Source organism: Lemur catta, chromosome 1 (genome assembly GCF_020740605.2).
Source record: "Lemur catta isolate mLemCat1 chromosome 1, mLemCat1.pri, whole genome shotgun sequence".
Lineage (NCBI taxonomy): Eukaryota > Metazoa > Chordata > Mammalia > Primates > Lemuridae > Lemur > Lemur catta.
The window spans coordinates 234260729-234278266 of record NC_059128.1 but is presented as its reverse complement, the minus strand read 5'-3'; the positions used below and the strand labels follow the sequence as shown (position 1 = coordinate 234278266).

The 17538-nt window shown below is 35.2% G+C and overlaps 1 protein-coding gene across 1 annotated transcript in view; it reads right to left on the bottom strand.

The window, feature by feature from the left end:
• The window catches only part of MORC1 (MORC family CW-type zinc finger 1), a 168629-nt gene that overhangs the window by 69765 nt on the left and 81326 nt on the right, over window positions 1-17538 (bottom strand). Inside the window, 3 exon segments of the mRNA XM_045566120.1 lie at window positions 5929-6067; window positions 8651-8756; window positions 10848-10976. Of these exon segments, the coding sequence (XP_045422076.1) occupies window positions 5929-6067; window positions 8651-8756; window positions 10848-10976 (374 nt within the window).

Sequence of the window (17538 nt, the reverse complement as noted above, 5' to 3'; positions counted from 1 at the left end):
TTCTATTGGTGGAGTTTCTTTTTAACAGGCATGGAATTTCATAATGGCTATTCATTTGGTGGGAAGACTATGAACATGACAAATGAAATCCAAATATAGCCTCTGCACTCCCATCCAAATATAACACTTTATTCTGACCAAGTGTGAGAACATTTCGGTCTTCAATAATATATGCAGAAGTTGGTAAGTCTTACCTATATAGAATCAACCAATCCAATCAAATGAAAAATATTCATTTTTTGAGGAATTCTGCATAAATCAAATTATTCTTTCCATCCTCCATTTATTGTTTGGTAAATACCTATTACATGAAATATGCAGGCCTAGGTGCTGTTGGGAATGCAAAGATGAATAAAAAATAATAGTCCTTTCTTGCAAAAAGCTTATAATCCAATACAGGAGACAGATCAGATACAAAAGTAACTATAACGCCATGAAGAAAATAAAACATGCTCTAAGAAAGACACACATAGGACAAAAGGAAGTGGAAGGAAGGAGATATTTTTACAGGTAGGTAAATGAAAGAAGACTTCTTACAGGGATCGGCATTAGTTTGGGATCTTGAAGGACTGGGGAAGGGCCAGAGGCCACTCCAGACAAAAATGGCAGGAACCAAGGCACTGGAGCAGCATGGAAGTGGACAGCACAGGTAAGGAGCACAGAGTAGCTCAGTGGGAGCACCCCAAAGAGTGGAAGACATCATGTAGGTATACATCCATCCCCTCCCCCCCCACATCTGCCTGACGCCCAATTGGTGTTATTCCCAAATGTGCACTTAGGTGATGATCAAGGAAACCAATTTGCTGGTGAGTACATGTGGTGCTTATTTTTCCACTCGGGGGGGGGGTATGGGAAATATACATAACCTAAACTTTTGTACCCCCGTAATAAGCTGAAATTAAAAAAATAAATAAAATATACCAGGCTATTAAAAAAAAAAAGAGTGGAAGACATTGAGGCTAGAAAGGGTCAGATTAGAGACAGACTAGCCTGTAGGCTAAGAAATTTGTATTAATTAGAGAATATTAATTCAGAAAGACCTCGAGAATACTAAGCAATTCATCATACACTGCACAAGTATCTTGATTATACAAATATATTACTCATTAACATTTCTTAGGTACAAAGGGGTAAACATAGGGCAGCTTAATTCAGGGAATAAAGTTATGATTTGCCTTTTAATGATCAAGGGTATGAAGTAGATTTCAAGTAGTACAAGAAAACTCTGAAGTGCAACTAAAACTGTATTCTGTTTGCATAATGATGACATAATCTTCCTTGTCATACAATATAACATAGAAGAGAAATCCAACTTGTGAATTAAAACTGACAAAGGGGCAAATTTGAGGACTGGAAAGTCTTCAAATGTAGAGGAACTGATTTCATAACTCTACTGTATGGTTTTAAAATTATTTTCTAGGTTTACTGAAAAATACAATTATCCATGTAATATGCCAATTAGCAGCTGAACAATGAAGTGACACAATAAAAATAAAAATGCTTTGTCATTTGGCCAGTAGGTGGCACTTGTCACTCAGTATAGAAATGAGCAAGCAATGAGGAATGAAGCTGAAAGTGGAATTAGGAACAGATTACTCATGAATCTATTCAGAAGGAGAAAGATGGGAACAGGTTGTTTCAGAACCACAATTTATAATGAGGATCTTGGCTTGTCAGTACAGTTTATCAATTACATGGAGAACAACGCTTTTACTCTGCAAAGTGCACCACAGGTGACAGATCTTGAATTTGAGCTCCCCTATTAGGTATACTGAACTTACGTATTTCCCTTAACAAATACAATTTGCAACGTAACAATTTGTTGCCTTTATAAGTGTTCTCATGTCCTTTTTGTCTGTATTATTCTTATGAGACTGTGAGAAACATGGTGCTGGAATTAGGCAACAAAGAAACAAAATCCAACCTCACCACGTAAAGAGGTGTGACTTGGTTCAACTTATTTAACTTCTTTGATTTTAGTTTCCTCTTTGTTAAAAGGTAAAATGAGCTGGAATGTTATAGGAATTAGATAAAATACCATGTGTAAATGATATCTTTGAACCTAGCTACGTCATTTTCTCCTAGAGGACTTCATTTTCTTCATTATCTCTTGATGGTAAAAGGGGTAACCAAATCATGAGATAACCACAAAACCTAAAATCCAGAAAGATCTTTGATTTACCTAGTGAACCCTTCATTGTCCAGATAAGGATGACTGCTGCCATGAAAGTTGAAATGCAAGAGAGTTAAGAAACAGGGTGTGTAGGGCTAGGTCATTTTTATATTTGTTCCCAGTTCTGGTCAATGGATAGATGGCCACTGGCAATGAGAGACAGGAAGAGAGAATAGGAGAAAGGCAAAGAATAATTACATGGCACATATTTTATGATTTCCTGACACTGAGAAATTGGATGAATGGACACCAACAATAGATATTGTGAATCATGGTAATAAACTTGATTTTTCCAGTGGTGTCTAGCCTACACCTGAATCATGTCTACACTGCACCTGGAGCCAATGTCCTGCTTTTCTGGCTTTCCCATCCTTGCTTATATCACATTCTAACATTTCTTCTAAAGGGCAGTCAGGAAGACAGTAAATTCACACTAAACTTTGGATAGTTTTGGGTTTTGTTTCTGGCATCAGGCAGATATCACTAAAATATAGTTTTTGAACATTTTCATGATTATTTTTGTAAAAAGAGGAAATTGAGATCATCTTACAGAGGTCTTCTAATCAGCAATTAACATATCATAATTATATACGAGTTGTATCATTGTAACGACCTGCATCATTTTTAAAAGACAGATATGCCACATAAATGCTAGGATTTACTTTTAAAAATACATAAGCTTAGCATGCAATTTAAAAGATTGGTTCCATGAAGGAATAAGTCAGCGCTCATCTCCAAGACTTCCTTTATGTTGTCCTTCTCACCTGGAATGTCCTGTTTTTGACCCTCTATTTTTCCTAAACAGATTTCACAAGTTAAGTGCCACTTCAGCTATGAAATTTTCTTTGAAGCTGTCCTCACCATCTTTTGTAGAAAACTTCTATTTTAGTTTCAGTTCAGACAAGTATTGAACTAATATTGTCTTATGGTAGTTGCTAATTTTTAAATAGCTGTTAGACAAGACTGTATATTATTTGTATTATTTACTGATTCAACAATTATCTACTGAGTACCTAGTATATGCCAGGCACTGTATGGAGTAATACCGATTAACAGTAAGTAAAAGTAAGACCATCTCTGCTCTCTTGGAGCTAACATTCTGGTATCAGAGTTACTTTGTGTTCCCCACAATACCCAGCCTGGGAGAGACCAAAGACCAAGTACGTACTCAGTGATCTCCTCAAAATTAAATGGTTGCCTGTGGTTAGGGAAACCCCAACCCAGAGCTTTCGTTGATTATCACAAAAACACAGTCAGTGAGAGTCACTGCTTGAAAATATGTTAAAGATGCTAGGAATCTTTTCACAAGAGGATTTTGTGAAATCTTCCTTTCACAAAAGGACAAGGGAGAATGGTGAGGATTCTTATGCCCTTTGAACTAACAGCAGTAGCTTTCTCTGTAAGTACTGCTAAACTTGTTTCTTTCAATTTGAAACAATCCTGGCTTAAATTTTTATGGAAAACATCAATTATCAAGAAGGAAAGAATAAGCAGAACTGATGGCCCAAATCTATTATTCCATCAGCTGCTATCAAAATCCTACCTCAAGGATGAATAAAACATCCAATCCTAAACGAACAACCAGCTAATTAAGTCTTTGTGATTGACACTATTAATATCCAAGTGTAAGCTCTGGTCTCTACAGAAAAGGAAAAATAAAAAAAAAAAACCCAGAGATGATAATAAAGATAAAATCAATTCAGAATGTGTTGGATGCCTTCACAGAAGCAAGCAGTGGTAAATAAAATAAGAAACAAAACAGAACTAAGATATTTCATAATGAAAATATCTGAATTTACCAAATTATTTATTAAAAGGCTGTGACCCCTTTACTTCTGAATTCTGTTATCAAACCCATGACTAAAGGCCTTAAAAACTGTAGAAAGTTGAGCCACTTTTTGAAGGTGGGGAGTGGGAAGGAGAATGTTTCCAAAGTGACTTTTGGTGTCTTTCCAAGAGAGACCCTAAGAGTCCAGGCTAAGGAGAGGGATCAGGCCTCACTGGCTGCCATCTCACTGACTCGCACTGCAGATGGCTAGCGAGGTGGGTGAGGTAAAAAAGATAAAGTTTATCTTCTAAGATCCCAGGAACACACGTAATAATCTGGTGCTAAAGCAGGGGGGCCTTAACTCCCACCCTATCATTGAATTTTCTATTTTAATAAGCATTTTATTTTCTGATGTCTACGGAAGAGTTTACACATCTGGATACACACGACTGAACTTCTCAAGTGCTATCTGACGAAGCTGACAGGCTACACAATTTAAAATTTCTGAATTTCAGTGCTAAATCTATAAAACAGAGATCTAATTATTTTATTAGTTATGAAAGTAAAATGATTTTTCTACATGACATATTTTCTTACACCTGAAATTGTCATGGTTACCTATGTTTATTGATAATAATGTTTTATTTATTGAATTTTCTTAACAAATATGGCTGACTTTCTGAATTAATAAATTAATAGGTTTATATATATATATATAAATATATATATAATTTTTTTTTGAGACAGGGTTTTGCTCTGTCACCCAGGCTGGCATGCAATGATACAATCATAGCTCACTGTAGCCTCAAACTTCTAGGCTCAAGCGATCCTCCTGTCTCAGCCTCCTGAGTACCTGGGGACTATAGCATGTGCTACCATGCTCAGCTGAATTTTTTATTTTTTGTAGAGACAGGGTCTCACTATGTTGCCCAGGCTGGTCTTGAACTCCTGTGCTCAAATGATCCTCTTGCCTCAGCCTCCCAAAGTGCTGGGATTATAGGTGTGAGACATCCCACCCAGCCTTAACATCTTTTAAAATAACTTTTTTTTTTAGTATTATTAATATTTTATTTTTTTCTTTGTTGAATTTTAAGTAAATATTTTTTAAATTTCAGAATATTAATTAAGGCTGGCCAGGCATGGTGGCTCACACCTGTAATCCTAGCACTCTGGGAGGCTGAGGAGGGAGGATCGCTTGAGGTCAGGAGTTTGAGAATAGTAATTAAGGGGTACAAGTGTTTTTGTTACAAGGATATCCTGTATAATGCTTAAGTCAGGGCTTTTGGTGTGCCCATCACCAGAGTACTATTCACTATACCCAACAGGTTAAGTTTTTATCCCACACTTACCTTCCCACCCTCCCCACTCTTGGTTTTCTTTTGTCCTTTGTATCACTTTGTGCCCATGTGTACCCATCTATAATTAATAGTTCCCACTTATGATGAGAACATACGGTGTTTGGTTTTCCATTCCTGAGATACCTCACGTAGGATAATAGTCTCCAGTTCTCTACATGTTGCTCCAAATGACTTCATTTCATTCTTTTGTGTTAAAAGAATGCTCCACCTTAAAACTCCACCCTCAGGGAAGAAGCCTAATGACATAAAAGACAGCCTACCCCTTGTGGGACACATATAACTCTGTGTCCCCACCTGGACTACTTGAACTCGGATATGCTGGTTGACCTCTGTGAAGCTCTCTATGTAGCTGCAGAGTGGAAATAAATGTCCTTACTCCTCACATGCATTATTGTATGTAGATAGGCTTAGATATCACACGGACAGCATTTTTTACGGAACTCATCTCTCTCCTCTGGACTCACCCTCTAGTACAGTCCTAAGATCCAAAATTAAACGAAGATGATAAAAACGATGGAAAAAAGTGGCTATGCCTTTTACTCAGGTAAACCCCACTAGTCAGTTTGCACATATGAAACCAACAGCTCAAGAGTCACAGTAGAATTTGGAAAGAATTAATGATAGCTCACCTGTGGCTGCTGTTCTGCCAGTCTATTTTGATACCTTTGGACTGACTCTCTAAGTTGCTTCTCTTTCTCATTTTTTGATGATGACACTGTGTTCATGGTGCCCAGCGGGATGGAGGGTAGCTTTTCTACCTGATGACAACTTCAGAATGAACAAGTACAAGATTAACAACAGGAAGAAATAGAAAACTATTTACTGTCTGTAAAAGATGATTCGCTTCTACACAGAGTTACTCTTTTTGGTACATATCCAAAATTCAAATACAAAGGAAGAGCACTGTATTGATTACTTTAGGTTATATAAGACCTTAAATCTCCAATTTGCACGCAAAAGAGCTTGATGGCATATATTTATGAGGGTGGGAGAATATATCAATTATTTTGTTAATGCTTCACTTATCCTACATTATCATAAAATGAGGCCTTTTGTAAAAATGTTCTTTAGATCACTGAGGCTTATTTCATTACTGCCAAACATTTTTTCTCAAAAATATTTGGCATAGAAATCTCGATGTCTCTCTGTATCAAATACTTATGCCTCTGGGACACGTGGATCATTTGTTAGGTGATGGGGGATCACTGTGAAGACCAGTGATTATGAGATGTGTTGCAGGCTTAGTGATAGCCTCAGGGCTTACTGAGATCTGTGTAGCCCCTTCACCCTGTGGCCTGACTGCAGCGCCCTGCCCCCGTGCCCTGCCCCCGTGCCCTGCCCCCGTGCCCTGTCCCCGTGCCCTGCTGCTCTACGAGTACCTGCTTTGGCAGTCACTCTGCTCCCCAGCCTTACAGATGTGCTGTTTCTAATAACTAGTGGGTTAATACGTGCCATATATAATTATGTAAAATTATTTGTAAATGAACAACAAACAGGCTGTGGATGAGCACATTCCTCCTTATGGTTTCAAAAAAATACTAATTATTTTCAAAATACATAGTTCGGGAAGTTCTAGGCCTTTCATTTTTCTTACTTTTACTTTTGTGGCTATGTACTGGAGAAATGAGTTAGCCAAACTATTGAAAAAGTAAGATATTATTTTGTGCACTTTGGCATCAAGGCTTGATGCAGATAAGAAATTCAACTCTCACTGGGCACAGCTTTGACTCAGGGCGTGGCTGGGGACATGCAGTAAAGTGTTGGGGTCAGTTCTTCCAGCCTGCTCTAGGTCAAGAAGTTTTCTACTATTCACTGGGGGAGGTGTGTAGAGGAGTTTTACTCAGCTACCAAAAAGAGGAGTGAGGGACAAAGTTCGCAGAAAATACAAATGTGTTAGGCTAGCAGAGGGAGGAGGAGGTTGAGAATAGAGAGCCTTCTCCCATCTGAAACAGTGAGGGAAAACAAAACAGATCAGACCTATTATTTCTCTGTTTTTTAGGGCCACAGCATATATTTTTCTTGCCCCCTACCAACTGAGAAGAGTGAAGAACTACAATCAAATCCAAATATTACTATGAAAAACCACTTAATTTCACCCACATACGGTGTTTGTTATTATTGTTATTTTCAAAGAAAGGTGTTGATAAACAAATCCTAGGGACAGCCACTATATATACAGCAACCTGCAGTGTTGATTTGAAGACATCTGTGGGGTGGTACCTACAGAGGCTTCTATTTCATTTGAGAAAAGAACATGAAGTTTTATTCAAAAAAGAGAAACCTCAAGTATTTTATTAAAATGCAATCCATTCAATTGTCTTCTTTTTAAAATTTCTGGAAATAAATTAAATTTTAATATGCAATATAACCCATAGATATTTTTTAACATCCTTTTCAAAATGCAAACTTTTTTGGTTCAGCCAAGTAATAGGCATCATTTTCACCCTGCGGCTAATCCATATTTTCAATGCAGATGACTACATAGCATGAATGTAACAGAAGCACACTGATATCTATTTCTCAGGTGCTGTGTTAAAAATGTATAGCCTTCCTCTGTGCTCGAAATGGAAAACAAAACCAGGCCTGAAAAAGAATGCCTCCATTTTACCCTGTCAGGGTTACTGATCACAAATGCTACCATTTGTAAAATGGTATATTTTGGTCACTAAAAAGTATTTGAATGGAATCAGAAACGCAAAAAACACCTTCTCAGAGAAGGCGTGGTAAGGCAAAAGGAGTACAGGTTTTGCACCAGAGGCTTGGCTTCCAGTGTCAGGTCTAGGAGGAATCCTGGAAAAGTCCCTGAACCTTTCTTAGCCTCTCTGTGTTCTCCTCTCAGAAATGGGGAAGTTCACAGGGCTTTTGTAAAGATGGAATGAGATAGCATATATCATTGCTAAGTAAGAGAAAGCTATTATTAGTCTGAACTTTTTCCTCCAAGAGCATAAACACTGAAATCAATATATGACTTAAATAGAAAAAGCACATGGTCTAACAGTTTAACACTCCTGCAAATACTCTCAGAGTAACACTCCTGGGAGGGTTATATGTTGTATGAAAATGAACTGGAAGGCAGAACTCTTAAGCACTGGGTCATGGTCTCACACCAATGGAAGCAAGAGTTACACACCCCAATGTTTGCAAATAGTTATATCCAGATCTCTTTTATTTGGTGGAAAAGCACAGCAATAAAATAATCTTTTCACAGGTAATAAAGAGGTAGAGAGAGTTTGAAGATATACAAGCTGCTAAGCTAAAATCTATCTCTAACTGACATTCTCCAGGTTCATGCATATGAAATTTAGGAATTAAAAATAGATAAAGAATTTTTTTAAAACTATCAAAAACTACCTGTTTTCCAAGAGATTAGGATTATTAGCACAAATCCAGAGGTCAAGAAATTCTTTTTCCTGATAATCAGTAGAGGAAGGTAAGACTCTCCATTTAAGACAAAGATCTGATAATCAAAACAAAATCACACACCAAAGAGACAATCAGAAATCAATCTATAAGAATAAGATGTCAGTTTGCACATACGAAAAGTATGAGGTATCTCCCAATTCAAAGACAAGTGAATCCTTCATCATATACCATTATGCTTGATGGTACAACTATTCTAAGACACTATGAGCTACTTTAGGATCCCACTAATAAATTATTGTTATTGTTATTGCTTCAGTTGCCTCTAGTTAAGTTCTGCTACTTGCAGCCAAGAAAACCTTAAGTAATAGATCCCACTCTACCTCTTCATAAACCACATTAAAAATTCCAGTGGCGTGACTCTCCCATTTTCTCTGACCTATTAGCTGTCTGATAATACTACTTTCTGTGTCCAACCACATGACTAACAAGGTCTCTGGACCATATATACATTTTTCTTCTTGTGTACTTTCTTATTCTCTTATCCCACTCTCCAGTCCACAGTTTCGGATTTCTTTTGCCCATTCTCCCCTTACAGTCCCTCTTTGCCTTTAGGACAGAGGCACACTACTCTCTCCAGGCTACACTTCAGTTTAATTCTGAATTCCCTCCAGACTCACTGCTAATGGCTCTTAGGTAAACACTTGCCTTTGTTTGTCTAAGGCAGAGGAAGTTTGCACAAAGGTTAAGAACTTGAACAGCTCCATCTCTTACTACCCCTATGATCTTGGACAAATTATTTAACTTCTTATGTTTCAGTATCATTATCTGTAAAAAGAGACTATATTAGTACTACTTATCTAAAAGGGTTATTGAGGATGAAATGACATCATTATAATAATGGTAAAAGACAATATTGCTAGACACTATCATAAGCACTTAGTAAACTTTACATTTATTAAATTATATTATTCTTACAACTCTATGATATAGCTACAAGTATTAATCTCATTTTATATTTGAGGAAACTGCAGTTGAAAGAAGTTAAATAATATGCCCAATTTCATACAGCACTTGGGGGTATTGGAGATTGAATTATAACACTACCTGGCACATTTCAAAAACACAGTAATTATTAGCTATTATATTTATTAACCAATAAATTGTCACATATTGTCATTAATATATTCAATTACAACTTCTAAATATCTTTCATGTATGTTCTTCTTAACTCTCATTGCTATCCCTTAATTTAGACATTTACAATTCCTCACCTGGATCCTAGATTACAACAGTGTCTCTCCAGAGGTCTGACCCCTCCCATTGTGCCAGCCCTCCACTAGCTCATCTTTCATTGAGCTGCCACAGTGATCTTACTATAGGTTAATCTGGCCAGTCGGGTACTCCTTGCAATACTCCCAGGCAAAATGCTGGGGAGGTGCTGTATAGAGTTTTACACACTATAGGGTGCTTTTTTATTTGTTTGTCTGTTTTCTCCAATGGAGTGTTCATTGCAGATAGTAGAGATTGTCTTTAATTCCATAATCCTTTGAATAGTGGCTAGAAAACACATCAATAAGCACTCAATGATTCAAATGATGCTATCCACTATTGAAAAACTTCCAGTGCTTCCTCATTGCTTATCAAAGTAAAAACTTACCCTGGCATTCAAAGGTCTCTAATATGTTTACCCAACCTAATATTTTTGTCTTTTATTATTTATTCATTGTTCATTCAGTTGGTCAATTATTAAATTTGTGCTATGTATTAGACACAGTTTTAAATATTAAAAATAAAAACATGGTTGTTTCTATTACTCTACCACAGAAATTTAGGTGAAGTATAGACCTGAAATTAACTCACATTCCCTATGATTCATCTCTGCCTATCAAAATTCTATTTTAAAAACTATCACAAATTCTACTGTCACAAAATCCTGCCTCTACTAATCCCCATCCTTTTCTTTGAACCCTCAAAGAACTCTGCCTCTATTACATCATTTACCTTCTTTTTCTCTATAATTATTTTCATGCTTACTTTAACCTCTGTCCTAGACTGTAACCTCTTTGAAAGCAACAACCATGTCTTACCCATTTTCTTCTCCCTTGTCCCCCATTTCTTAACCCAGTAACTTCCATATTTAGGAACTCATTAATATTTGCTAATTAGAATAGAACTGAAAATTTACCACATTGTATGATGAATGGGATGGCCATGGCTTGTCTTCTTTGATATTGAATAGAATCTAAAGGTTTATCCGCGTCCTTGCTATTCTGGTATCCAAATTCATTCCAAAACCAGGTTAAATTTCTATTACCTAAAAAAAAAAAGCAAGCAAAGAATAATGAATGAAAGAAAATCAGCATGATCAAGATGATTAGCATAGAAAATTTTGGATATAAATATATGTATATACAGTATGATCTCAATGAAGCACTAATACATATACAAAAATACATTAAAATAATATTGGTTATCTCTGAGTAGTGATATGATGAATGAAATCTGCGTTTTATTTTTTCTTACATTTTCCAAATTACATGCAATATCTTTATAATAAAATCAAAGACAGTAACAGTTATAAAAAAAGGTTATACTTTTTTGTTGCAATAAAACATTTTGACATTTAAAGCATTATTTTAAAGTATTCCCAGGGTAAACTGTACTGATTAAACTTTAAAGGCCACCCTTAAAATTATTGATACAAATATTTATCATTCCTATCTCACAGCCAGAGTTTCTTTTTTAACCTTTATCTCTGGTTTCTTTTCCTTCCAGTCTTCACTGTTTATGCTCTACCCTAATTCCAAATTCTGTACACCTTCCTTGCTTAGAAATAGCAAATATTATGAAGGACCACTAGGGAGTCCTCTTTAAGAGGCTGTGTTATCCTTTGATGTAGCCATTGTACTGCTAGGAATTTTCCCTATATACATAAATGGCCATGTATATTATAGCATTGTTTAAATAGTAAAAAACTGGAAATAATGGAAAATCCTATGAATAAAGAACTGACAAATTCCATTCCCAATCAATACAACATCAGGCAACTTTTAAAGAAGGAGGTAGAGCTAAATTCAGTGTTGCATCAATATCTGCAAAATATAATTTTCATCTTTTTAAAAAAAGGTTTAAAACAGCATCCCTACTATAATTAATTTTTGTAGTTTTTAAAAAGCATATGCATATATAATTATGATGGACATACTTTTCTTTTTCTGAATGGATACAAAAGAAAGTTTTAACAGTAGATATCTTTAGAGCAGAGACAATTGAGAGGAGGGCAAGGGAAAATAATTTTCACTTTTTACCTTTCTTAACACTTCAAATATTTCTACATGTGTGTATATTATCTAAAGTTTTTTTTTTTAAAGAATCCATGCTTTATTGTTTTGTTCAATATGGTAACCACTAACCAACCATAAGCCACATGTGGCTACTGAGTTCTTAAAATGTGGCAGATACAGAATGTTGTCATCACTATAAAGTGTGTTCTAAAATATAAATCTTGGAAATATATTAAATAAGGCAAGTTTTGCAACAACTTTAACATACAGTTATGTAATCTGTAAAACCACAAATAAATGACCTTATACCTTACTTTTCCTGTTAAAATTTATGCTTAGAAAGCTATGGGCCTCTAAGACCAGCAAAGGGGGTACTCAGCCTTGAAAAGGGACTTTTTGGTTGGGCCAGGCTGAAAGCACACCTTACCAATTCCTAGGTCTCTCTCATAAAATTCCTAGTTGCTCTTGCCCCAAGTTTTCTTTTGGACTATGCTTTTTGGGCTTTCAATTCAGGCACTCAGTTTCTGCTCTTTGTCCAGTTTTTAGTCTTGGTCCATCTCATACTCTGCTTCTTTGCACACTAGATCCTAATGCACTATTCTCCAGTAGCTGGAAGGGCTTATGAGGCTTTGCTTCTCTGATTTCCACATTCACTATTTAGTCTTTACTATAGCAAGGCAGGGGGATGTTGTAGATCAAAAAATAACCATAGATCTGAATGTTGGCTCTGTCACATATTAGCTGTATAATCACGGGCAAGCCACCAGAGTAAAACCACCCAAAAGCTAAAGCTCAGAGCTCACATGAAACAACAGCATAAGAAGTAAAACAAGGCAAAAGGTACTACATAACAGGATGAACAGAACAGCATCCCACATACCAATTCTATCAATCAATGTGAATGCTCTGAATGCCCCACTGAAGAGACACAGGCTAGTGAATGGATGAAAAAATACAACCCAAGTATTGCTGATGGGAAAAAATATTCCATGCAAATGGAAACCAAAAACAGTAAAGAAAGATAAAGATGGTCAGTGTACAATGGTAAAGGGAGGAATTCACCCAGACACAATAATCCTCAATATTATGCATCTAACATAAAGTACCCAGATTCATAAAGCAAATCCTACTAGGTCTATGCAAAGAGATAAACAGCAGCACCGTAATTACCAAGGATTTCAATACACCACTGACAGAACTAGACAGATCATCCAAGCAGAAAGTAAATAAACAAACATCGGATTTAAATGAGACTCTAGAACAAATGGGCCTAACTGATATTTATAGAACATTTTACCCCAAAACTACTGAATACATATTCTTCCCATTAGAACATGGAACATTCTCCAAGATTGATCATATCTTAGGCCACAAAACATGTTTTAACAAATTAAAAGAAAATAGAAATCATATCATGTATCTGCTCAGACCACAGTGGAATAAAACTAGAAATCAACTCCAAGAGAAACACTCATTTTACACAAAGTCATGGATATTAAACAACCTGCTACTGAGCGATTATTGGGTCATTAATGATATTAAGACGGAAATCAAAAGATTCCTTGAAATGAATGACAAAGGGCATACAACCTACCAAAATCAATGGGATTCAGCAAAAGTAGTCCTAAAGAGAAAATTCATAGCCTTAAATGCCTACACCAAAAAGACAGAAATATAATAAATTAACGACCTGATGTCACATCTCAAAGAACTAGAAAAAAAAGAACAAAACAAACCCAAAGCCCACTGGAGAAAGGAAATAATGAAGTTCAGAGCAGAACTAAACAAAATGTAAGCCCAAAAAATAAATAAAATACAAAGGATCGATCAAACTAAAAATTAGTTATTTGAAAAGATAAGCAAAATCAATAGAGCACTAACCAGATTAACCAGAAAAAGAAAGGACCCAGATAAACTCAACCAGAAATGAAAAAAGAGACATTACAACTGATACTGTAGAAATACAAAATATCATCCAAAAATACTATGAAAACCTCCATACACATGAATTAGAAAACCTAGAGGAAATATATAAATTCCTGGAAACACAAAGTTCCCAAGTCTAAATAAGGAAGAAACAGAAAACCCAAACAGATCAATCATGAGCAGCAAGATTTAACCAGTAATAAAAATTCTCCCAACAAAAAAATCCCAGGGTCACATAGATTTCCAGCCAAAATCTATCAGATCTTTAAAGAAGAACTAGTACCTATTCTACAGAAATTATTCCATAATATTAAAAAGAAGAAAATCTCTCATAATTCATTCTACTCAGCCAGTATCACACTGATACCAAAGCCAGGAAAGGACACAACAGAAAAAGAAAATTACAAACCAACATCCTTATGAATATCCTTAGATGTAAAAATTTTCAATGAAATACTAGCAAACCAATTCAATAGCACATCAAAAAGATAATTCACCATGATCAAGTGGGTTTCATTCTAAGAATACAAGGATGGTTCAACATATGGAAATCAATAAATGCAATTCACCACATAAACAGAAGCAAAAATAATGATCCTCTCAATAGACGCAGGAAAAGCATTCAATAAAATCCAGCACCACTGCATGATAAAAACCCTCAACAAACCAGGCATAGAAAGAACACACTTCTAAATAATAAAAGTCATGTACGACAAACTCACACCCAACATCATACTGAATAAGGAAATGGTGGAGAGCATTTGAAATGTTGGAAGAAGATAAGGGTGTGCCCAGTATCACCACTTCTATTTAACATTACTGGAAGTTCTAAACAGAGCCATTAAGCAAGGGAAAGAAATAAAGGAATCAGGAAAGAAGAGGGCAAACTATACTTGTTTAATGATGATACAATCTTATATCCAGAAAACCATAAAGACTCCACCAAAAGACTGCAAGAATTGATAAATAAATTCAGTAAAGTCTCAAGTTATAAAATCAAGATACACAAATCAGTAGCATTTCTACAGACTAACAATACTCAAGCTGAGAGTCAAATCAAGAACTGAATACCATTTATAATAGCTGCAAAGAAATATACTTAACCCAGGGAGGTGAAAGATCTCTACAAGCAGAACTACAAAACACTCATGAAAGAAATCATAGATGACATAAACAAACAGAATAACATCCAATACTCATGGATTGGAAAAATCAACATTGTTAAAATGTCCATACTGCCCAAAGTAATATACAGATTCAACACGATTCCCATCTAAATACCAATGTCAGTTTTCACAGACCTAGAAATAACAATCCTAAACTTCATATGTGCCAAAAAAGAACCTGAAAAGCCAAAGCAATCCTAAGGAAAAAGAACAAATCTGGAAGGATCACATTACCTGACTTTAAATTATACGACAAGATTATAGTAACCAAAACAGTATGGTACTGGTATAAAGGTAGACACATAGACCAATGGAACATAATAGAGAACCCAGAAATAGCTACAACCAATTAATTGTTGACAAAGCAGACAAAAACATACACTGGGGTAAGAACACCCTATTCAATAAATGGTACTGGGAAAATTGCATAGTCATCTGCAGAAGAATGAAACTGATCCCTTTCTCTCAGAATGTATAAAAATTAATTCAAGATGGATAAAAGACTTAAATATAAGGCATGAAACCATAAAAATCCTAGGAGAAAATATAGGAAAAACTCTCCTCAACATTATCCTAGGCAAAGAATTTATGAGTAAGACGCCAAAGTCAAATATAGCAACTACAAAAATAAATAAATGGGACTTAATAAAATTAAAAAGCTTCTGTACAGCAAAGGAAATAACAGAATTAATAGAAAACCTAAAGAATGGGAGAAAATACTTGCAAACTATACATGTGACAAAGGGCTAATATCCAGAATGTACAAAGAACTCATATAAACCAACAAGAAAAAAAAAAAAAACATCAAAAAGGGGGAAAATGACATGAACAGAAGTTTTTCAAAAGAAGATAGACAAATTGCCAAAAAACATATGAAGAAATGGTCCATATCACTAATCATCAAGGAAATGCAAATTAAAACCACAATGAGATACCACCTCACCATTGTCAGAATGGCTGTTATTAAAAAGTCAAAAAATAATAGATGTTGGCATGGATGCAGACAGAAAGGAATGCTTATATATTGTTGGTGGGACTGCAAATTAGTACAAGCTCTATGGAAAACAGTATGAAGATTCCTCAAAGAAATAAATACAGACTTATCATTTGATCTAGCAATCCCACTGCTAGGTATCTGTCCAAAGGAAAAGAAGTTATTTTATCAAAAATACACTTGTAGGTGAATGTTTATAATAGCACAATTCACAAATGCAAAGATATGAAATCAACCTAAGCGCCCATCAATTCATGAATGGATAAAGAAAATGTGGTATCTACATACCACGGAGTAATACTCAACCATAAAAAGGAAAGAAATAATGTCTTTTGTAGCAACTTGGATGGAACTAGAGACCATTATCCTAAATGAACCATCTCAGGAGTAGAAAAACAAACACCCACATGTTCTCACTAATAATTTGGAGCTAAACAACGGGTGCACACAGGCACAAAGAGATGTAAAAGACATTAGCAACCAAGAAGGGGGCAGGATGGGAAGGTATGAGGGATAAAAACTTAAATATCAGGTATAATGAACACTATTCTGAAGATGGACACACTAAAAACCATGACTTAAGCACTTTACAAGATATCCATGTAACAAGAACATTTGTACTCCCTTAATATTTTGAAATTTAAAAAAGAGATACAAAACTTCTCAACAAAATACTAGTGAACTGAATTCAGCAACATATTCAAGGGATTATACCTCATGACCAAGTGGAATTTATTCCTGGTTCAACATGCAAAAAATCGATGTAATAGATCACATTAAGAGAATGAAGACCAAAAAAAACCTACATGATCACCTTAACTGAAGTAGAAAAATTATGTGATTAAATTCAGATTTGGATTAGAAGAAAATTAATTCAACACAATAAAAGCCATATATTAAAAATCCACAGTGAATATACTCAACGGTGAAAAACTGAAAGATTTTTCTCTCATATCAGGAATAAGGCAAAGTTTCCCATTTTCACCACTTCTTTTCAACATACTACTAGAAGTCTTAGTGACTAGGCAAGAAAACGAACAGGCATCCAAATTAGAAATGAAGACATAAAATTATCTCTCCACAGATTATATGATCTTATATGTAGAATACCCTAAATATGTCACACAATTTTTTTAAAAAAACCTGTTAGAACTAATAAATAAATTCAGCAAAGTAGCAAGACACAAAGTAAACATACAAAATTCAAGTAGTATTTCTATATACTAACAATGAACAATCTGAAAAGAAATTTAAGATAACAATTCCATTTAAAAAGGCACCAAAAATAATAAATACTTAGAATTTAACTTAACCAAAAAGGTGAAGGACTTATACAATGAAAACTATAAAATATTTCTGAAATAAATTGAAGAAGACATAAATAAATAAAAAGGTATCTCATGTTCATAGACTGGAAGACTTGATATTGTTAAGATGTCAATACTACTCAAAGCGATCTTCAGATTTAATGCAATCCCCATGAAAATCTCAATGTCATTCTTTTTG